The sequence below is a fragment of the Alosa alosa genome, chromosome 13 (genome assembly GCF_017589495.1).
Source record: "Alosa alosa isolate M-15738 ecotype Scorff River chromosome 13, AALO_Geno_1.1, whole genome shotgun sequence".
NCBI lineage: Eukaryota > Metazoa > Chordata > Actinopteri > Clupeiformes > Clupeidae > Alosa > Alosa alosa.
Genome location: NC_063201.1, coordinates 17,202,851 through 17,226,360, shown reverse-complemented (window position 1 = coordinate 17,226,360; position 23,510 = coordinate 17,202,851). Strand labels below are relative to the sequence as shown.

General features: G+C 42.3%; 1 protein-coding gene across 1 annotated transcript; it reads right to left on the bottom strand.

Moving 5' to 3' along the window:
• Positions 1-12,015: 12,015 nt before the first annotated feature.
• Positions 12,016-19,113, bottom strand: LOC125305791 (uncharacterized protein C1orf232). The gene is made up of 5 exons (XM_048260744.1): positions 19,033-19,113; positions 17,108-17,182; positions 16,406-16,539; positions 15,402-15,804; positions 12,016-12,304 (listed from the first exon to the last, which is right to left on the bottom strand). Exons 1-4 carry the CDS (start codon positions 19,111-19,113, stop codon positions 15,432-15,434), a joined length of 663 nt encoding a protein of 220 aa, XP_048116701.1. The 3' UTR covers positions 12,016-12,304; positions 15,402-15,431.
• Positions 19,114-23,510: the final 4,397 nt, after the last annotated feature.

Genomic DNA, 23,510 nt, shown 5'->3' with positions numbered 1-23,510 from the left:
TGTGTGTGTGTGTGTGTGTGTGTGTGTGTGTGTAGGTGTGTGTGTGTGTGTGTGTGTGTGTGTGTGTGTGTGTGTGTGTGTGTGTGTGTGTGTGTGTGTGTGAGAGAGAGAGGGGGGGTCAAAAAAGAGAGTAAAGATGAAAAGATACATGAGAATGAGAATCTTTGGGGCAAATAGAAAAGAAGAGAAGAAGAAGAGAGAAGAACTTGTGATCACACATGAGAGAAAGAAAGGATGTAAATAGGATGTGTGTGTGTGTGTCTGTGAGTGTGAGTGTGTGTGTGTGCTTTAAAGGTGTGAAAAGAGAGTAATATAAAGTAATATGTAATGTAATAAAGTAATTTAAAATGTATGTTTGTGTTGTGTGTGCATATGTTCTTAAGAGAGAGAGAGAAGAGAGAGAGAGAGACGAGAGAGAAGAGAGATACGAGAGAGAGAAAGAGAAAGAGAGACGAGAGAGAGAGAAGAGAGAGATGAGAGAGGATACCTCCCTGCATCTGGTGATCAGAGTTTTTCCCTCAGCTCCAGCTGGGCCCAACATCAAAGCTCTGCCCAGCCCAGAGTGTGACCTCACCCACAGATCTGGGGGTTTACCGCTCCTTATTTAACCCCGGGACGCTCCACACAGCCTGGGGCACCTCTCCCCCACGGCGCCACGCTTCTCACCTACGTCACATAGACACACTGCTGGACGCTCCATATGGCCTTGGACGCTCCACGTAGCTCAGGACGGTTCACATGGCCTGAGCCTCAACTCTCCTCCAAAGCACCCCACCTCTCACTAGCCTCCATATAGACATACTGCAGTCTATCATGGCAGTATAAAGGACACTCATGTGTCAATCAGAGTATTAAATGTGGAGCTAATTCTACGGGCCAATAACATGTCCATTGAGATGTGTAGTTCAGCTCAAAGTAAGAAAAGAAACAAAGGCCCACTGTTTTAAAGTTAGAAATGTAAAGGAAATGTTTACATAATGGAGCGTGGCAAAGGAGTTCAGTGTATACATATCAGCCCTCCTTAAAAGTAGAGTATTTCAGAGTCTGATATTTGGAGGGACTGTGTTTGATGTGTGTTCCAGGGAAACAGTGGACACAGCCTACTTCCTTATTCCAATGAGGGCCAATTACCCCTCTTTTTACTTCCTGTCTTCCTAGGTTTCAAAGGTGTCCAGCTCCTACAGGCCTGTGAGAAGGAGGCTTTCCCGCTCATCTCGGCTGGTGGTTTTGGAGTGAAACAGGTGATTTGGGGGTGTATGGATGAGAAACACTCACATCTGACCCCACAGGCCCACAGAGGGGAGGAGTGGAGCAGCTTTGGTTAGTGTGTGTGTGTGTGTGTGTGTGTGTGTGTGTGTGTGTGTGTGTGTGTGTGTGGGTGAGCTCATGTGTGTGTGTGTGTGTGTGTGTGTGTGTGTGTGTGTGTGTGTGTGTGTGTGTGTGTGTGTGTGAGCTCATGTGTGTGTGTGTGTGTGTGAGCTCATGTGTGTGTGTGTGTGTGTGTGCGTGTGTGTGTGTGTGTGTGTGTGTGTGTGTGTGTGTGTGTGTGTGTGTGTGTGTGTGTGTGTGTGCTTGAATGTATGTGTGTGTGTGGGGGGTGGGGGGGGGGGTGGGCGAGAGAGAGGTGTGAAGGTGTGTGTGAGAGAAAGAGGGGAAAGAGAGATAGAGAGAGAGAGAGAGAGAGAGGGGTGTGTGTATGTGTGTGTGTGTGTGTGTGTGTGTGTGTGTGTGTGTGTGTGAGACAAAGAGAGGGGTGTGTGTGTGTCAAAGAGGATGGATTAAATTCTAATTACATTCGGTTTCCCATCAAAGAGAGATTCATTGGCTCACAGTCGCAGCGCAGTGCAGAGCTTTCAATGCCTCACAGCTCATTTCCTGCAGATCTCACAGGCCGTTAGAGGAGCCCTCCTCAAGGTAAAGGTGAGCATTAAAACAGTTATCAGGTAAACACGGATGAAATGGATGGACACAGAAATAGTGTGACTCATTCCTTATGTTTAGCTCAAGTTCATGCAATTGGAACGCATTCGAAATGCAACATATGCAAACGATATACAGATGGTAATTATGGAAATGATGGACCCTTTTTAGTTTAGTAATTCAGTGCCTTTAGGTACGATGTATTTAACATATCATTAATTATAAAGTACAATGGGCTTCTCTCATGAATATGTCATTATAGGATGTTCTTGAGGGAGAGCATAAGCTTTAGGTACAGGGTGACATGCTGACATACAGAAGCACATGATGAGGACCCACTGTATGACAGAGGGAGTGAGGCTGCATCTGGGAAGGTTGCTTGCTTTGAACCAGCTCCAGATGAGACGTGGGCAAAGTCCTGCTTGAATCTGTCCCAAAGTCAGTTAGTTGTTTTCTGGGATGGTGCATTACATAATAAGTCCAAGGAAAGAATAGAGTTGTTTGTCATGGTCAAATGCTTCTGGAGACAGAGAACAATTGGCTGACTTATTACCATGGCAGATTAAATAAAAGAATATTTGTTGTGGTGCTCATTTGCATGGAGGCTGTGGCAGAAAAAGACCCAAGGCCAAAATAGCCTGGGAAAGCCTTTCCTTGTTCTTTCAAAGGCCATTTCAGTCCTCATAATTACAACCACTGGACCATCCTCTGTTTACGCTGCAGACGTCAGACTCACTCACTCGTCACCTCAGGCCACTTGTGTGAGGTCTGCCCAAAACACAGAGCACATGGCAGAACACGGCCTCCAGGTGAGGTCCACACACAGGTGTCTAATTGCTACACTTCACCTGTCCATCAAACCAGCATGAGGCCCTTTTGATGGCACACTTAGGAGGCCTCTAATGGAGGATTACGTGCCTGTCATGGAATTTTACCTGACTCAGGTACCTCACCTGCGGCAGGAAGAGTCTAGAGTCACACAGTGAGCACACACATACACAGACACAGAACAGGCACAGAGCAGTGGCCGGGGTGCACACACACCTTGTTTGCTTGACTCCCTCCCAACGTTTTTCAGTCCTTCAGTCTGGCAGGTGGGGGTCAGTGGCATTGTTGTAATGTTGTTGTTTTGTTGTGTAGAATAGAGGGTACAGAGCAGAAAAGTGCCTGGAACAATCTCAGAATAAAAACCTTAAAAGGTGCAAATGCTTGTCTCTGTGGCAGCACCCCTATTGAGTACAGTGCTGTACCTTTCAGAAGGGGCACACATTTGTATTATAGGGGCAATTTTGTACCTTAACGCGATACAAACCTGTATCGTTAATATACCACCACAGAGAGAAGATTTGTACCGTTAAAAGTACATATATGCTCCCTTGTTAGACATACAAATAAAAACATTATTTGATGTGACCTCATTGCATAGATAAAATTGTAGAATTATAAAGTTGAATTGCTGGCCCTCACTGTCACAGTTGCTGTGAGGGTGAAGTTGATTTTGCACAAGAAGCAACTCCATGATGAAATCACCACTGCATAAATAATGTCTGTGTATATTCACAGAACAGTTTAATTATGGGTAAGTGTATCATTCTTGATTTACCAGTGTTTTTGCAGTAAGATGTAATAGCAAATCTCTCTGTAGCCCCACTGAACCCTGGACGCTCCAGTGAACCTCCATCTGTCCCCCGACACCCTGTCTCCCGGTCAGAAATAGCGTCATGGAGGAGATGGAAGTACTTCAGCAGCAGCCAAGGGAATGATGTGTGGACAGGAAGGACTCCGGTTTTCCTGACACCTTGAAGACAGGTCAGAGATGGGGATATGCTTGCCTGTGTGTGTGTGTGTGTGTTTGTGTGTGTGTGTGTGTGTGTGTGTGTGTGTGTGTGTGTGTGTGTGTGTGTGTGTCAAGAAAAATGGCAGTGTGTGTAAGCTGAGGCTATTTGGCCAAAGAGGTGGGGTCAGATCTTCACCCTGATACTGACCTTATCAGTTATATGCTAAGAGACATGATAAGTGTACCTGTCATTGTTTCCTCTCTCTCTCTCTCTCTCTCGCTCTATCTCTCTCTCTCTCTCTGAAGCATCTCTTGTGTGACTCTTAACCCGGGCAAAGTTTCATCATGACTGTTCAGTTGCAGCGGGGACGCTTAGACTGTTTGGGGTGTAGATAACCCGTTTGGGGTGTAGATAACTGCTACTGAGAGATAAAAGAGTTTTACTGCACGATCCTAGGGGAGGTGCGCAGGATTAGACAAGGGGTGACACGGCTGGGGGGTTTAGGGGGGCGGGGGCTTGGGCTGGTGGGTTCGGGGGGTTGCTAAAGCTGAGGAGCACAGCAAAAGACAACATCCCCAACAGCTGCAGAAACAGTAACCGGATCTTGTCAGGGGTTTCGTACCAAGAGGTGGATGGGGGGGTGGGGTGGAGTGGGTCACATCTAGGCCTCAGTAAACATGCTGTCGCAGCCAAACACAGAGAACACAATCAAGCTGATAACATTATTCTAGCTAAGCAAACACGCTCTCAACATCAAAACCCACACTGTAAATGATCAGCAGCAGAAGTAAACAAACATCGTCAAAGCCAACGATAGGCCTTGGGGTGATCCGTTTCCTTTCAGTAGGTCACTGATATCTTTTGACTGATGTTATGGACTTAGAAGTTTGTGAATTGTGTCTAACCTAGTCGTAAAATGAGAGCTCTATCACAACACAAAGACACTTTTAAAGGTGGTATCTAGAAGACTCTAGAGTTTTAATCCAACCTCTCTGAGAACCTAATTTATTTTCTACAAGTATATTCATCCATCACCTCTCTATTGGTTCAGTAGATAGACCTCTGATGTTCCTTGGACTGCTCAACTATCTTTGACAAGTATTTTATTTATTTGTTTATTCTTTTAATAGTATTTTTCTTCCATGTATTTAAAGAAAAGAGGTTCTCAGTAATTGAAAACAGCACAATTTATTTAAGTGCCAATTCATCAGTTTTGGCCCTGAGGTCATATTAAATGACCCCATCGGGATTATCAGGATAAAAGCCATGTCTTACAGAACTAAACAAAAAAATCTATATCAATCAATACTAGTATGTGTGAACCAGGCCGTTGGTCAAACAAATCATGCACACAAATTGAAGTCATTCAATCAAAGTGGCAGTATAGACTATCTACGAGGCTATTCCTTGATAGCAGTTCTCACTACAGTAAAAGTCAGGGACAAATCAATTAGTTTGCAAAGGGCTATTTAGGTTCCTAAAGGTGGGAGCCAAGGGTCGTATTTCTCGTCTATGGAGAGAGATGGGGGCAGGGCTAACAGGAGGGTGGTGGTGGCTGGGTGCTTCAGTTGAGGGCAATTTGAGGTGTTTTTGGAGCAGGAGGGTTGTAGTGCAGATATCTTCAGAGAGATAGCTAGGGATGGATAGTGTTGAGGATAGCAAAAGTGGTACAAATCCAACCCCAGAGGGCCAACAGATTTCAGATTGCGAACTGTCAAGAGCCTGGAGCCTCCAGTTTCCCACAAGATCTCCCCTGGCAGTAAAAATACCCTGGGCAACACCGTAGCCTCTGTCATCAAGAATCTTTTTTCAGATCTCCCACTCCCCCAATATATATTGTTTTGGCAACAGATTAATGTCTTAGCCAGATTAATGGCTTAGCCTTCCTGAGCCATCCCTGTGTAATATCATGCGACAGGTACAACTTTACTCCAATGTGTTTAGTCAGGCAAAAGTAAACCCTGTCATAATCCGAACATGCTTCTACAAGCAGAGCACCTCCACAGGAAAAAAAAAGGCTACACGTGTTTAACATCTTGCTGTAACATCTTGTATTTTTAGAGTGGGAAACTGCACAAGTGTGTAAAGAGTGAGAATGTCTGAGACTGAAATTGCGCGATGACTGGTGAATGATGCATTGTGGGATACTGGTGTTGTTTATAGGGGGGAACAGTGGGATGAGAGGTGAACAGGACAGGGAATCCCAGGTGAGTAGGTCAATAACGACCTCTAACATGCACAGCTGTGCTCCTCAGTGCACATCTGTGTGGGTGGGTGTTTGTGTGTGTTTGTGTGTGTGTGTGTGTGTGTGTGTGTGTGTGTGTGTGTGTGTGTGTGTGTTCCAGATGTGTGTGTGTGTGTGTGTTCCAGATGGACCCGTAGTCTCCCTTGCTGACTCATTGGCTTCCCTCAGACGGCCACCTCCTTCTACCCCTTCATGCTCAGGTGCTTCTGGGCATATCTGTCTGGATAGTGAGGGGCCCTGTGTGTGTGTGTGTGTGTGTGTGTGTGTGTGTGTGTGTGTGTGTGTGTGTGTGTGTGTGTGTGTGTGTGTGTGTGTGTGTGTGTGTGTGTGTGTGTGACTAATCACCTGCGCTGCTGAGACCTGTGTTGCTGAGTCTGTTTGTGTTATGGTCGTCATTTTACCTGCAGACATAATCTTCAACAACCTCCATGTCTGCAAACTCTGTTCACCTTAGAGGATAATAAAAGAGACATTTTGTGAACAAGACTGAAAGAGACAAAGAAACAAAGACTGAAAGAAAGAAAGATATGAAGTTTCTGCTTGTGGTGGAATGAGCACGGCATTCCCAGCACTGAAAAACCATGTCACTTCATTCATAGCAATTACTGCAATGTAAATAACCAGAGCTGTGGTCAGTCTCCGCTGGTCCTCTGTGCCTTAAGTGACCTCATACTGGGAGGACATAAGGACATGTATGGGCTTTGGACTGTGTATGGATTGTGTTCAGTCAGTGTATGTTGTTTTTATACTTATAGTAGCATGCATACATAGGACCCTGGCTGATATGGGCTGTTATGACTGTTATGATGTTGTATTGTATAGTTACAAAAGAGAACGGTTACAAAACAAAACAAAAAAGATTTCAAATAAAGCTAATTGCATTAGCTCTGTTCTCCACATGATACGGTGGTAACAGTTAAACAGGTAAAATGTTCCTCTTTTGTATTGCAATAAAAAGCATTACAGTTTTTCTCGATCGTTTTGATACCTGTGTCAACTCTGAAATCACATTCTCAAAACAGTTAACACCCGTGTCTGAACAAAAGCACTCTGGACAAAATGACACATTTTGCTTGCAAAAGGCTGTTACTCTCTCAAAACACTTAAAACATGCAGCAAAAGCAAATCTTGCCTTCAAACACTACAACTTGTTGCCAATTAAAAAACACTCTTTAATCAATCATTACACACTGGACAACAAAATGCAAAATCTAGTTCTCAAAATGAGCATTTTTGCTATGTCTGTTCCATTACTTTCTCATTTTTCTGTTAGGCCTATCAGAAAAAAAACTGTGAAAAGACAAAATGTACTGAATAAAAAAAATATTTATTCATTCCTCCCAAGATGTAACTGCCATTGACATGTAAGACATACAGTAAATACCTAGCAAGATAGACAGTAAATTTCATTGAACTACAACTTGTCATTTTTCATCTAAATAGACCTACAGTAAACACCTTTTGTACTGTTTTCTCCACCAAATAGGCAATACAGTACTTTGTCTAAATGTGCATTAGATCCATACTTGCAAATAGCAACACAGAACAGACATCTCTTATGTATAATGAATGATTGCTGATTGAAGAATTGTGCAAAGGAGTTTCACACAGGTGTCTCAGAGATTCAGACTTATGCAAGGAATCTATACCACCTGTGAAAAGATTTTTTCCTTTTGTTTAGCATGGGAAAACCAATAGAGTTTGGGGCTTTTGAATGACACCTGTGTTAACTGTTTTGCAAAAGGGTGTGAGAAATGTGTGAACCCAATGAAAATGTGTGAACACATTAGCAAGAGATGACTTCTGCTGTGCAAAGAAAGTAGTCATGAAGACCAAGTGGGTTCTAGTTTACTTAAGCAGGTAAAAGCAATCGAGAAAAACTGTAATGATGTAATTGCACATGGGAAGAGATGACGTCATGGCTGTACTGTCCGTCTGGTGTGTAATCAAAAGAGCTGTTTCACTTTTACATTTTTCTTGCAAGTCATGTCAGACTAAACATGGGCTTGGAGTGGAGGTGAACATGTAATCTTTGGGTGATTGTGTGTGAGGAAAAGGTGCATATGTGATGGTATCAGTGTGTGTGTGTGTGTGTGGATGAATGGGTATGTGTGTGAATGGGTATGTGTGTGTGTGTGTGTGTGTGTGTGTGTGTGTGTGTGTTTGTGGATGAATGGGTATGTGTGTGTGTGTGTGTGTGTGTGTGTGTGTGTGTGTGTGTGTGTGTGTGTGTGTGTGTGTGTGTGTGTGCATTTGATCTGGGTGTGACAGTGTCTTTAAATGTGTGTGTGTGTGTGTGTGTGTGTGTGTGTGTGTGTGTGTGTGTGTGTGCTGACAGATACACACCTGCAGGACAAGAGGCACCCAGTCCTCTCCACAAGAGATAGTCCATCAGTTCCTAACACACACACACACAGAGAGAGAGAGACACACACACACACACACACACACACACATACACATACACACACACACAGACGCACGTGCACACACCCACACACGCACACACCCAGAGAGTATCACCAGGGTTATGTTACTGTAGGGCAATAGGATACGTGTGGCTCGAGTCGCCCCTGTGAAAAGCTCAAAGTGGTGTGTGTTACAAATTTATGTGAGGATGACGGGCTCCCGAGAGAGAGAGACGGAGGTGTGTGGAAGACAATCCTCCAGACGTGACAGACATCGGCCATTGTTCATGGTTCCAACACGGCAGCGTACAATGGATATCCTCAAACATGAACTGGAATGGACATCTTAAGGCAAAACTTGCCACCCCCCTCGCCACTTCCCCCACCTGTCGTACAACATCCTCTCTCCCCCTCACACGCATACATGCACATGCATACAGGCACACACATAAACGCACATGCATGCAGGCACACACACACACACACTCACACTCATACGTACACACACACACACACACACACACACACAAACACACACACATATACCCAACCACCCACAGACACACACACACCAGATCCCACACACACACAGACACACTCACACACACACACACCCTTTTAGTCTTTTAGTAAAGCCATTCTTTTGTACACTTTACATTTAAAACTATAAAGAAAATCACTTGTTGCACAAACAAAGACACAGATTACATACACACACGTCTCCACATTCAATCTGTGTTGAGACAAACTCACTAAATCTGCCTGTGGACAGAGATTCAGGGCAACGCTGTTCAGTTCTTGTAACGTCAGCCCTTTCGTTTCCACTGCTCTGCTGCGTTTTGCCTGGAGCGGTTCGCTGCCGTGCTCCTCTCTGCCTGCAATGATGAGAGAGCGGCACATACATCCTGCTATTGGACTGATGCACTTCTTCATGCTCTACAAAGCTGATTTGGTCAGACCAGGCCGGGCTGCTGCAGAGGCGTGCTAATACGGTTACGGCACAGCTGAAACAGGCTTACACGCTCTCTGTGCAAAAGTTAGCATCCCCGCTAAGGGTCTGCCCAGAGCACAGGGGCCCAGTCATTTATAAATGTTCCTCATTAACATTCATTGGGGGCAAAGGGCAAGGCTTTGGCGTAGATTGTACCCCGATGGCGGCATGGATGTTTATCCCCACATACAGGGACAGCTATGCCTTGAACAGCTCTTCTCCACTGTGCCATTTTGATACAAACTCATGTTGACAGCAACAGAACATCTCCCATCTGGTTGCTGTCAATCATGGTGATTGATACACACAGACATCGATGATGGTGCATTAGCACTAACGGGATGCAGTACTCACTCTTGGAATAACCTCACACAAACGAGGAAAACATGTCTAAATGTGAGAAGAGTTTAGTTGAAACAGCTGCCATGTTTAAATTCTGAATGCCTTCAAGCAATCAAGCTTCAAGTCTCATGAAGATTCTATCTTGCTGCATCCTAGAAGTTTTGAAAAGAGCAGCTCAGTTATTCTAAATTAACCAGGTTTATTTAAGAAATGTGGAGGGGGTCCTTTAAACCGTGGTATTTCCTAGACTTAATGAGAAGGACCAAAAGGCCATTTCATACAGGAAATGAAACCATATTCACTGGCGGTGGACAACTTGATTTGGTCTATTTTTATCCTATCTAAAAGCAGCAATGGACCATTACACAGGAAACTAGAGAGGTGGGGAGGTAGAGAGTGAAAAGGAACAAAAGACTTGAAAATGTAGAAGTCAAAACGTAGAATTTAAGGATTAAGTTAGAAGGCAGATTAATGAGGAAGGAGAAGGCAATGCATCAGACTGCAGACATTATTTAAAAAATAACAACGGATAAAATAAACTTTAGGTTCATACACACTTCTACATAATAAATCCGAATGCATGCCCTGTGACAAATAGCAAAAGGAAAAGGAAACATCCATGGAGCACACCTATTGCAACTGATGACTGGATGCAGGAACCATGTTGTTCCTGTAATCTTTGACTGCCCCCTGGTGTCAGTGGTGTGCCAAACTCCCTTCAGCCTTCAACAGGGCTTGGTGATTATCAGTCTTTGCGATTATCATTAAGTTTTTTCTATTACACTTTTTTTCAGTCGCTAACAAGCGTTTGTCCAACCAGTTGTCACATTTTCAAAACTCTAAATACAATTAGCACAGCATCGGTCTTTTGTGGCCATACCATTCACACATTTTATGTCGTTTTCACACGATATGCAGTCAGTGAACACATTTCCACAATGCTTACATTTTCTTAACAGACTCGCTATACCTCCCAACAAAATTATGGATTATTTATGCAGTATTTACGAATGTTAACACACAACATCCCAAAATAGTAAAAACAATATTCCAAACCTTAGATACAGTATAAAAACCAATGCTTCTGCAATGATATCAGTTCAAAAACAATATATCTCAGATAATAAATGATAATAAACAAACAATTTGATAATTGACACACAACTGATTTATGTTGGGTAAATTAGGCCAACCACAGCTGATTCCAGTCTGGCTTAGACTCAGTGGCAGGGGTTATTTTGTTCTATTACACTGACACAGTAAAAGGAGGACTTTGAGGAGTAATGTTTTTAGAAACAGAAACAGAAAAAGACAAACACTGTAATGTCTGGAAGAGGAAGAGTAAGAGCAAGGGGCCCAGGGAGAAGAGCAGGCCCAGTGAGAGATGCAGTGAGAGGTGCAGGAGCAGTGAGAGGAGCAGGCCCAAGGAGAGGTCAAGGTAGAGGTGTAAGAATGCGTGGTGGCATTCCATTTGGCTGCAAAAACTGCTGTCAGTGATGAAGTTTGTGCCACTATCATTGATGTAATCGCAGAGATTAGATACAGTAATTTTACAATAACTTTTTTTAGCTCCCCCCTTTTTATCTGGGCTTTTGCTGTTTTTTTTTGTTCAGAATGTTTGTGTGTTTCATGGATATTTTGTTCACTGTAAGCATTGCAATACTGTAAAACTTGTTCTGTTCTATCATACTGTAAACAGTAATTCTACTGTACCTCCTGTAGTAAACAGTAAAGGGAAAAAAATGATTTGCTTTTGAATGTGAACATAACATGAGGACATACAGTTCTCAACCAAGAAATTTAGTGTAAAACTTGCATGCAAATACCTGTAAAACTGAAACATAAAAGTCTATGCCGTTTTTGTAATGTCAACAATAGCCAGTATTTTGAAACCTGGTGTACTTTGATTGACTGCATGTACCTTGTGAAGTGAAAACAAGTGTTATTCTTTGACAGAATAATTTCATTTTGAGTCAGATTTCCAGTGTTTTGGTAAAGTTAGTTTGTGCAAAGAAAGATGTGTTAGTAGTATGTTTAACAAAATGTGTTTTTGAGAAGAAAATTACCCATTTGGCCAGTTGTGTTTTGTAGGTGTGAGTCTGTGTTAAGAGTTTAGAAAAAGTATCTGAAGTATGGGTAAGCGCTTGTTTAGCGATTGAAAAAAACTGTAACATGAACAATGCACTACATATGCAAGTGTTAATAATAAGATGCGGAAATTATTAAGTTAAAGAGATTATATAGATTTATTTTGTCTTTTTATTTCAGTCAGCTTTATTGAATCATAAAATCAGCATATCAGGATACACAACCCAGCATCATATTCACAATAAAAACAAAATTATTTGTATTCCTTCAAAGAGAAAAAATAGATTATTTATAACATATACATAGAGAACACGTTCAATCTTAGCAGCCACAACAGCACAAACACAGACAGGCTGGCACTCCCAAAAGGAGAAAACAAACAGTGAGTTTCATACCAAACAAACAAAACATGGTAATTAGCCAATAATGTCAAATCCTACACCTCAATCTTCTCCATGAGTTCAGGATAATTTATATAAATGCAATATGAAATGGCGCATCACCTAGATTGCTGTAGTTGGGATTGAGGAGGCTGTTGGAGGATGATAGAATAATTAAAATTGATCGTTGATTCCTTTTCAAAACTTACAATGACTTACTCCTCAGCTTCCATACAGAGCTGATTGCACTCTTTAGTATTCTGAGTGTCATGCTGAACACCGCTCCACTGATGAGGTTTCTGTCGAAGCTACAGGTTGTCCAGCCACTGCCCATATTTAGGACTTACCCCAGGGCAGGTCATCACTGAAGCTTTTAAATGATACTACCGTGAAGTCTTAAGTGATGTGGAGTTCTGGGGCCTCATTTATAAAGCGTTCTTACGCACAGATTTGATCTTAGACCGTGCGTACGCTCAAATCCACGCCAACGCTCAGATTTCTAAAAACCGTCTTTGACGTGGAAAAGTGCTTATCTCCACGTCAGGTTCAAACTTGACGTACGACCATTTCCTTGTGGTAATGCCGGGGTACTGCAAGTAATCTGAGGTCTTAAGTGCGATCAAAATTCCAAGACCAACGATCTCATGTCTTTCTTTGCCATATGCATGATCAATATCAGAAGATTTTTAAAGACGTTTTTGGACGCAGCTTAATGTTTCATGGTTTAGCATAAAACTGCTAATGAGAACTATAGTCCACTTAAGAAAGTGAAAAAAACGTATAGCTTAGGCCTACTTATTTAATAATATCTAAAAAAACACCAAGACCTACGATAGAATGATTGAAACATTCTTACAGGTGATCTAGTATATTTAGTGTTCTCACCAATCTAATATTGACCATAAAATGTCCAATTGCCCTCGTTTAGGAGAGGAAAAGTACATTTGTGCCAGGGATGTAGTGGTAAAATAAGAGGTGGGTGAACGAATTCTGCAATCTCGGTGAGGTGGACTGCGCCATGCGGTATCGGATTTTTTTAAAAAGGCATTCAGAACATGTTTGATAATGGCGGAGGTTATTGTACAGTATTGGGAATATAGGATAGTATTGGATAATACAGTTTTGAATGTTAAAAGTGAATAAACTCTTTTGAGAGGTGGATAAACTCTAATAAGAGGTGGGTAGGCCTAAACTCTATTTCTGACATTTCAGAGGTGGATAAACTGTGTTTACTCGCGTTTAGCCTCCACTACATCCTAATTTGCGCTCATTGGCCTATTCCCAGCTTCGTAACAGAAAGGTAATATTTGAATGTAAGCTATACAATGTAGGCTATAGATACTCTATATCATATATAGCCTACACAACCAAGGGACGGAACCAATCTTCTGAGCAAGGCATCTTCATATTTAGTGTTGCGTCGGAGTTGCGTAAAGAGGTGCAGCGCGCACCTGTTTGCTTTTTTTGACTGGCAGTGCCCAAGATTAGATGACAGTACGTCAGTTGAATAATGTAGGCTACAATATAAAGGTAGGCCTAAAGCAAACAATAAAGGACAATGTTTAAGCCATTGGACATTATTGAAAGAAAACGGTCGCAAAGATATGCAGAATGAATGAATAATGACCGGCGAACTAGGGTACTTTTTCAGCAAAAATATAGCCTATCCTAAAAGAAACGTTAAGCCTACATGACATATCACGCTTAATTTAGTCCTCTGTTTTGTAGACTAAATCAGCATATTACCCTGGGTCATATTGGAAACGTACAGTAGCCTACTGTACCATAACGTACAGGATTATGCTGCAGGCCTAGGTCTTTCCTTCATAAGGTAGGCCTACCCAATTTTTTTTCTACAAAGTAGTCCTAAACATATGCTACTAAAGGTTGATTATTCACATTACTGCAAGCAAAAGGAATGAAAGCGAGCAGAGGACAATGGACATGGATGCATACGATCTCTTTCCAGAAAGCTTTGCTGGAAAAAACATAATTAGTTAAGCTATTCGAACTGACGCATATAGGCTAGTTAACATCAGGTGGCATAGGCTAGGCCTGTACAATGTTTTCAATATATAATTTTACATAGGCTACAGCTTTTAGGCCATTGATTTCATTAAAACATATGCTAATGATATTGATGAGGGGGTGTTTACAAGGCGGAGAGCTAAAACCATCCGGCTGCGCACAAGTTGACGTTCATTTGTGATTGATAATGGGCACATCTGGGAGGGTGGCATACGCACGTTTTTTTTTGTGCTTACGTTCGTGTTCTGTGAATCACACGTACGATCATTTCAGAAATGATCTAAGATCAAATGAAGGATGGTTTATACGCAACACTTTTATAAATGAGGCCATGGGGCAGTCCTCGCCTCTTAACTGTATGACCACAGTGGACACACAATAGTTTTTGTGTGATTCATTATAGCTCAGTTTCTCATTCTGATTCATTCAGTTTCAGCATGCTATGATATCTCTCGTTGTAAAAATAAAAAATGTGACCACATTTTTCTGACACGGCACAGTGATGCCCACTGGGTCACCTGACTGACTGACTCCAGTATTGATACGGCCCTAATCTGGCCCTAATCTGGCTCATCTCAGAGTAAGATTATGTCTAAACTCACATATGTGATGCGGTCTGAGAAAACCCTTCATATGGTGCAATTTTACTAACTTATATCTTAGCAACATCCAAGATTTTGGGAGGATGGTATCCTGGATTTTGCTAGGAGAGACAGTGTACAGAATGTTGCTAGGATGGTATCAGAATCTTAAATTAGTGAAATTTCACAGGATTTTTGCGTGCACCATGTGAAGGGTTTTCCTAGATCGCACATATGGTTTCAGCCGTGTCCATTACAACCATTTTAAAATTACTCATGTGTCTTTGGACAAAGGAAAAAATGAGAATGAAGAGTTTTCTATTTGAATTTAATGTTTTTGGTGCTATTCCCTGAAGTGCTGGTGAAAGAAACAAGAGGTTTCTTACACAAATGAAATTAAATGCTTCAAAAAGGTCAGTCTACTGTTTTTAGAGATATTTCTATAAGCTCTGAGAAGTCCTAGAGCTCCTTATGAATCAAATGACCATGAATGATTCAATCCAAAATCAGCAGACACTGTGACCTTGTGGGCTGTGGAGCCCCCAGGTGTTTGATGTTTTTTTTCCTTTGGTATTTTTACCCATCACAATCCTCCCCTTGACCCCCCATACACACACACACACCTCAGCCACCCACCCACCTGTTTCCAAACTCTGCATGTTGTGGTCGGCTAGTTGGTCTTGGCCATGCTTTTGGTCTTGAGCTCGGCCAGCTTGCTGGTGACAAAGTTCCATTTGAGTGCCGTCTCCCCGTTGCCGCCCCCTCCCAGAGACGTGTACTTGGAGAAGCTGTTGCTGTGGCCCTCCTCCTCCCCAGGGGCTCCCACTTCGCCCCCTCCTTCTTCCTGGTTCTCCATCTCTGGGCTCCTCCCCTGGTTGTCAATCCCCGCCTCCATGTCGCCTTCTGACCCTGCCTCTGTTGCCATGGCGGCGGCTGCGGCTGCCTGGGCCTGCTTCGCCTGCTGCAACTTTGTGGCGAAACTGTCCCAGAAGCCCGTCATGCGCTTGTTGGGTCGAGGCTCCTCTGGCCTCACCGCCAATGGGCTGAAAGGGAACCACAGAGACACGGCTCAAAGAAGCATCAAGCTTTCTGTAGTCCAAATCAAATTTCCCCATGGGTCCATTAACATAACTTTCTATCTATCTATCTATCTAGATCTATCTATCTATCTATCTATCTATCTATCTATCTATTTATCTATCTATCTATCTATCTATCTATCTATTATCTTACTTAGAGACTCAGAAATGAGGTAGAATGCAAGATGAGGTAGAATGCAAGATAGGTAGAATGCAAGATGAGGTAGAATGCAAGATGAGGTAGAATGCAAGATATACTGTGTATCTATCTATCTATCTATCTATCTATCTATCTATCTATCTATCTATCTATCTATTATCTTACTTAGAGACTCAGAAATGAGGTAGAATGCAAGAAACTAACAGGTCACAGATGAAAGCATGAAACAGGTCATATAAATCAGCATGTAAACCATGAATGCTTGAAAGGTGGTGGTGATGGGATGGTAGTGGTAGTGTAATGCTGAGGATGGTGACAAAGGTAATGATAGTGATGATGATGAGGGTGATGATGATGATGATGATGACGACGATGATGATGGTGATGGTGGTGGCTTATACTCACTGGTCCGGTATGGGCTCTGGTTCCGGCTGGCTCTCCGGCTCCGTCTCGGTCTCTGACTCCAGCAGCTGGTGCTCGTCCTCTTTGTTGAAGAGCGCGGTGACACTTTTCCAGCCCTTCACACTCGCTCCCTGCATCTGATCAAAGCACAGCCGACATGTTCCTCAGCCTTCGCCTCATTAAACTCAGTCATGCTGCTGTGCAGCACGGCTTCAGCGCTTACTGATTCACCATGTGTGGTTTCAAGTATAGAGTTTAAGGCAGCGCAGTCAGGAAGCTACTCGAAGCCTTTCAATCCCAAAACACCTCGTTTTCAGCACTGAAGAAAACAGTTTACTGTGTGACTTTTACACTCCTGCCCAGGGAAAGGGAGCACAACCTTTCACATACTCAATACTCAAACTGCACCAATACTGAACACCAATAGATTACTGCATCGCTTTTCTGTGGCTTTAGTACAAGCTGTCCAGATTCTCTCAGCCTGAGGGTCATTGCACTAGACTACAGGGTTGGCAGTCCTGGTTTGCTTGGTGTCCGGAAAACATATATAGCATCACATCTATTAAAGATGGCCTTTAGCCGCGTATCTCTCTACCACACAAAACCCAGACCCCCACACCCTCAAGGTGTTAAGGAGGTGTGTTTAAACATGCTTTTGTCGCTTGCGTTATTTGACATTGTGGTAAGGTATAGGCTTATACTCACTTTTTTGGCCAACTGCGAGACGGCATTGGGCCCCTCATCATCCTGTATCGGAGACATGTCAACTTCCGGCTGGACCTGAACGCAAATTACACACAGACAAAGTATTGTCATTGTCTTTTATTTGGTCTCTCTACACATAGAGCATACTGTCAGATCTCAGCGACTGTACTGAAATTAAGTAATCTATTGGATCTAGCCTTTGACACAGCAAGAGAGCATCCCTATTCACATCTGGTATTGCAGTAATATAGTAGGGGCATTGGTAGCATGGTGGTAAAGGACCCAATTGAACCCAAAAGGTGTGGGTTCAATGGCCGGCTTCTACCATTGTGCCCTTGAGCAAGGCACTTAGGCACAAGGCAAAGCTCCGGGGACAATAGCCCTTGTCATATAATTGACATATGTAAGTCGCCTTAAACAAAAAAAAAGTTTGCATTAGAAATATCAAATTGAAAAACATCCAAGTCAACAAAGTCCAGCACAAAAGTGTATGCACAACAAACCATGAATTTTCTCCATAGTTGAATGTGTATGTGTGTGTGTGTGTGTGTGTGTGTGTGTGTGTGTGTGTGTGTGTGTGTGTGTGTGTGTGTGTGTGTGTGTGTGTGTGTGTGTGTGTGTGTGTGTGTGTGTGTGTGTGTGTGCTGCTTGCTTGCATGTGTATCCAATGTCGCCCTCTAGTGACACATTAAAATTACTGCAATCAGCCTAGTTTAAAATAACATGTATAAAGTAATGACGTAATAGCTTTACATTAGTCATGAATGTGCCGTAACATATGTATGTATTACATTAAAATATTCTTTGAACATTAATATGGGTGGGTGAAAGACCACTTCATTACTAAAAATACATTTCTGCTTGACTGCACAGAAAACAGAGATGACATGAAATAACTGCAGTATGTTTTATGAAGTCATGGGACAATATCTGGTTCAATATATCAAAACTCTCCCTTTTAAGTGCTTCCTTAAAAGCACTAATCTCATCATGGTTCATCCAAAGAACATTCTCTTTGCTAATTATTTTCAATTGAGCTGTTTTGATTTGATGTGTTGTGCTGTGCATTGCATTGCCCATGTTGTCATTGACTGGATGGATAGGGAAGCCGATAGCAAGCTGAAAAGCAGAAGACATGATTGAGTATAAACATCCCCTAATAATGAAGAAGCAGCACTTAATTTAAAACTTTAGTAGTGTCAGAAGCTAGCATCCCACCCTTCAGAAACATCTGCTAACAATGAAACCTGTCCTCAGCTCATATGGAAACTATGCCTGTGGATATTCATGGGAGCTGTGGCCATTCTGAGGGGAGAAATGCAAACCAGGCAGCCATCTGTAAATGGCCGCATCCCGCCCATCCGTCTTGTCAGTGTCATTCACTGGCGTGCCATCGGACTGAAGCCTGCTGCTCTTATTGTGTCTCCCATTACTGCACACCACTGAGAAGTAGGTCACTCGGACCTGGTCACGCTGGCATTCCTGTTTTATTATATGAGTAAAAAGTGAAATAAAGCTACACTACACCCAGGCAAAGGCAACATTTACACTTCTACAAACTGAGAGGGTAACCACTCACAATTTAACCCTGCCTGTTAGTGTCTTAGAGGCCTTGTATGCCATGTTCCCAGCATCCTGTAATATGTCCTGCCATGATATGAACATTGAATGTCCATACAATGATTTACACAGCAGGATATCATATGAATAATATATTCCAGGCTGTGACAACACTCATTATCTTTCATCTCACAAAGTGCATGGTGGCTATGCCAGTCAAGTGAAATGTTGTAGTATTGCACTTCACTCTATTTGTTTTTTTAGCTTCCAACCAGTTGAATTAATCTTGAGTGGGCCTATCTGCGAGGTATAATTTGTTCGTCCGATCACATCACATGTTTTGTCATCTAAACTCGCCATCTTACCTCTTCTGCCACATCCTCCTCCATCTCTGGATTCAATGTCTTCATCACCTTGCTCTTATAAACCTTCCAGAGGGGATTCATGCTGGATCTCTTCCTATGGCTTCTTCCACTGATGAGAATGTTTACCAGAGAGTGATTCCTCTCAGCCTTCAGGAGCCACCATCAACCGAGTCCAGTCGCCGCAGTGAGCTACCGTCCCTCTCCAGTCCTGCCAATTTCACCACCAGGGCCCCTCTTCCGTAAGTTTCGACCCTGCAGGTGATGAGGAAACCGCCGATCCACTTCACAGCTCTGGAGTGAGATGCTGGGGCATGCTTAGTGTGATTATGGCCTAATTATGACTACCGAGAGCTGACAATGTCCTCACAGGGCGACCAGGAAGGGAAGAAGCTGAGGTGTTCCACTGCCTCACACACATGCACGCACACACTGACACACACACATATGCATGTACTCAAACATACGCGCGCACGCACACACACATTTAATTCACACACACACTGTCTTGTTTTAGGCTTCAAGCATTGGTTACCTGGAAACAGGTATGAATTACCTCATGAATATTTCACCCTGTGGAGAGTCAAGCTTCCATTGTTGGCATAGCCATCAGAACTAAGCCCTGTAACCTGAGTCAAAACAGCTAATACACACACACACACACACACGCTCAGTTATTCCTTCAAAACACACTCCCACCAGGAGTAATTTGAGACAACATGGAAATGTGGGACACAGTGGTATACCAACAGCTTGCTATTTTGTTGGCATATCGTTCAGCACTATCTGATACACTTCATAGTTGTTCTAGGTGTTGGTAACATTCTTCTCATGAAGATAAACATGATGCTGTTGTTTATATTGCCTCTTTGGATAAACACATCTGCCAAATGAATACATGTATATCTAAATGTTGTTCAAAACAAAAAATCCTGAAAACAAAAACCAGCATTTCCATTTATGGTAATGAAAGACACATCAACTCCAGCCATGTGTCATGTCATGCCATCCATGGCAAAAGGCCCATGACCATTCACACCAGTGGTAATAGTTCTGATATCCACTCAGACCAATTCTTGTTAGTCCCTCCTGTGTAGTCTCCTCACACACCCACTTATGTTTTCTGTCATTGATATGGACCAATCAAGAGAGAGTGTGCAGTTGCATGTGGCCCACCTTGGACCCCCGTCACCAGTGTCTGGTCTCTAAGTAAGTAGAGCCGTTATATTAAGTAGAATATGAAGGAGGACAAACATCATGGAGGTTGAATGAGATTTCATTCAGCACTAAGCAGACTGCTGAACACTTGTGGGGCCCGGTAATGTGGGGCCCAGTAGACATCATCACCGCACACTGGTCAGGAAAGAATTTGTTTGATTAGCGAACGACACGTTTCGCCGTTTGGCTTCCTCAGGTTCGCTCTCAGAGAGGAAGGTGAAACGCATCATTCGCTAATAAAACAATTCTTGATAGGCCAGTGTGCGATGATGATATTTACTTAAATCTTGATGCCCCTAAACATCGCCAGCACCTGGTTCCTGAAGATGGCTTGTGCATGGGGGGTTTAATCTTTTTGGGGGGGCCCAGCTGATGTTCTTATAGAAAACTAATTTGAATGTGTCTTGTGTAAGGACTTTCATGCTTTGAGAAGAACAGAGATGCCTGTAAGGTGCAGGTTAGCTCGAGGTTAGTCCCGGTCCGAAGGTTTCGACTCCGGAGGCATCCAGTGGCAGGCTACTCCAATGACCAGTGTGCATAATTCATCAGGAGTTCAGCTCTGCCAGTCACACCCTGATGTGGTGGCAAAGTTCTTACCAGTCAGCCACCGCACGCACCTTCCATATTCACCTCAGAGAACCACACTAACACACACAGCAGCCCAGCCAATCTCTCTGGCACTCTCTATGTAAATAAAAGCCTCCATATCACACCAAGTCAAGTACTTGCCACACAAAGTAAATATATAACTAACAGCTTATCAGGATATGACATGGGTAGTGTTACTGCATGGCACCCTGAGCCTAATTGATGGATGGGGAATAGCATTTTTAGTGTGGTTGTGGGTCATTGCATTTGCGCAGATCTTTGTAGCATTTTACATCACATGGCTATTGCTAGATTGCTAATGCTCATCCCATATAATAAATAATACATTTTAATTTGTTAGCACTTTTCAAGACACTCAAAGACACTTGATCATATGAGGTGGAAGTGAGATTAATCAGACCAATCAGATGGTCTAGTCTAGAAATATAATCTGATTTTATCTTAATCCACCTGGATTTATACCATCCGATAGCCATATCTGTTTCAACAAATTAACTCTTCATTCTTCCATGTTCCTTGGCCTGTGCATATGAAGATGGGATAACAGATTGACAGAATTGACTAGAGTAACCATGTGATGAATATGTATAAGGGCATGGGTAAAGCTGAATCAATAGTCTCTTTGAAAACATGCAGGCCCGAGGTTGGATCCAATTTGCAGTCAGTATTAAAATTTCAAGATGGCTTCCCTATTGGAGGCTTTACCACCACATTTCACCAGCAGATGGATCCAAAAGATGCGTGTTGGAGCACAACTGTAAACAAACATGATTTGGGCTGAGGGCTGCACTATGAAGTGAGGTTATTGTTGTAACCTCTGGAGTAATCACTGATCTCAAAAGAACACTGGATTGAGTGTCGAAGTTGCCTGAATAAGCCAGTAACCTTGCTTTGTAGTACACCCCTCTGAGTTTTGTCAAGAGATGCCATGATGATCAATTTCAATAATGGTTTCTAAGGAGATCCCAAAAAGTGATTTTTTTTTTTTTGAGCAATTTTAACATTTCTGTGCAAAGAACGTTTGCAATGTGCACATTGCATTCCCCCAGAATTTGCCTTGCCTCATAATACTTTTTAATTTGCTCCCAATGGTTTTATGTTATGCAAAAGAATTGTGAGAAAATTAAGCAGTATTAAAATGTAACCAAATTAATTGCTGGCTCTGAAGTATTGTAAGGACCCACAAAAGCATCTCAGGAAAGAACAGAGAAGTTTATTGGTTTATCATGGTTGGTAAGTGACAGAGAATACTGATAGTTTATGGTGAGAAACAGGGGTGTAGTGGTAAAATAAGTGTTGGGTAAACTATGAATTATCTAATCACGGTAAAGTGGACTGCGCCATGAGGTATCATATTTTTTAAAAAGGCATTCCGAACATGTTTGATGATGGTAGAGGTTATTTTCCAATGTTTATAACAATACCTGTGATATTAAATGGTTCCAGTGTTGATGAGTGTACATATTGTGAATGTGGACAACAGTGATTTTTAAATATTAAAAGTTGCAATGAATGGTGAATAAACTCTTTTGAAAGGTGGATTAACTCTAATAAGAGGTGGATAAACTCTATTTCTGAAATTTCAGAGGTGGATAAATTTGCCTCCACTACTGCCCTGGTGAGAAACAGCTTTTCCTCCACTGAGATATCCTTTATCTAACACACTAGTAACCAACAGCAGATCCTTTCCCCTATCTCGCAATGTGAAAGAAAGTGCAATAGAAATGCAGGAATCAGTGCCCTGAATTATAGATTACATATACAGCTCTGGAATTTTTTTTAAAAGACCACTGCACATCTTTCTGATGTCATCCTACGGTTGCTGAGTGACATTCGAATGAGTTGACGGTCATATTCAAATTTGCAGTGGTCTCTTAATTTGGAATATGACCTTAAACTCATTCGAATGTCACTCAGCAACTGTAGGATGCCACCAGGAAACTGTACAGTGGTCTTTTACAGTTTTTTACAATTGTTTACACACATTTTCAAAACTCTGTGTCTAGTTTTCAAAACTCCACACACAAAACCCACAATTGCTCACACAAAATGCAAAATGCCTCAAATCTCCAGCAAAACTCCACACAACATTCAAAATGTCAAAAACACATCTTTAAAGCAAACATTCGCCTCACATTACAAACACGTTTGTCATAATATGACATTTTGGATACACACTGTTGCTCCAAACCTAAAGCTCTTCTGTCTTAGGCTTTCTATATGTATTTCCATACAAGAGTGAAAGTTACGGTATCAACAAAGAGAAGTTGAAATACACAGTAAAAATGCAAGCAATGAGAGAAAGAGTGAAGTACTGGTGATTTAGTGTGGCATTTTGATGGGTTGTGTTTGAAGAACGAAATCAAGTTACTTCCTGTTAGATTTTTGTGTGTTAGGTAGAAAATTGTGTGTGATGTTTTGCAAAATGTGTTTTAGTCAATTGAAAACTGAGTCAAACACTGAGAATTAGTGTATGGTTTTGCAGATTTGGTGTCGGGTTATGATGTTTGGAGGACATGTTTAGAAAATTGTGTGACAAGCAAAAATTTAGTGTGTAAGCAGTTGAAAAAAACTGTAAAGTTATTTTAGTTCCCCTATTTCCTAACATCCCACCAAAAACCTATGTTTCAACCCTTGTGGTACCCATGTAGAAC

Bases quoted from the DNA above. Each gene is read 5' to 3' on its own strand.
- LOC125305791 (XM_048260744.1), bottom strand. From the start codon at position 19,113: ATGAATCCCCTCTGGAAGGTTTATAAGAGCAAGGTGATGAAGACATTG. The intron at 17,183-19,032 runs GTAAGATGGCGA...ATTTGCGTTCAG, and splicing joins AGGAGGATGTGGCAGAAGAG to GTCCAGCCGGAAGTTGACAT. The intron at 15,805-16,405 runs GTGAGTATAAGC...GTTCCCTTTCAG, and splicing joins CCAGAGCCCATACCGGACCA to CCCATTGGCGGTGAGGCCAG.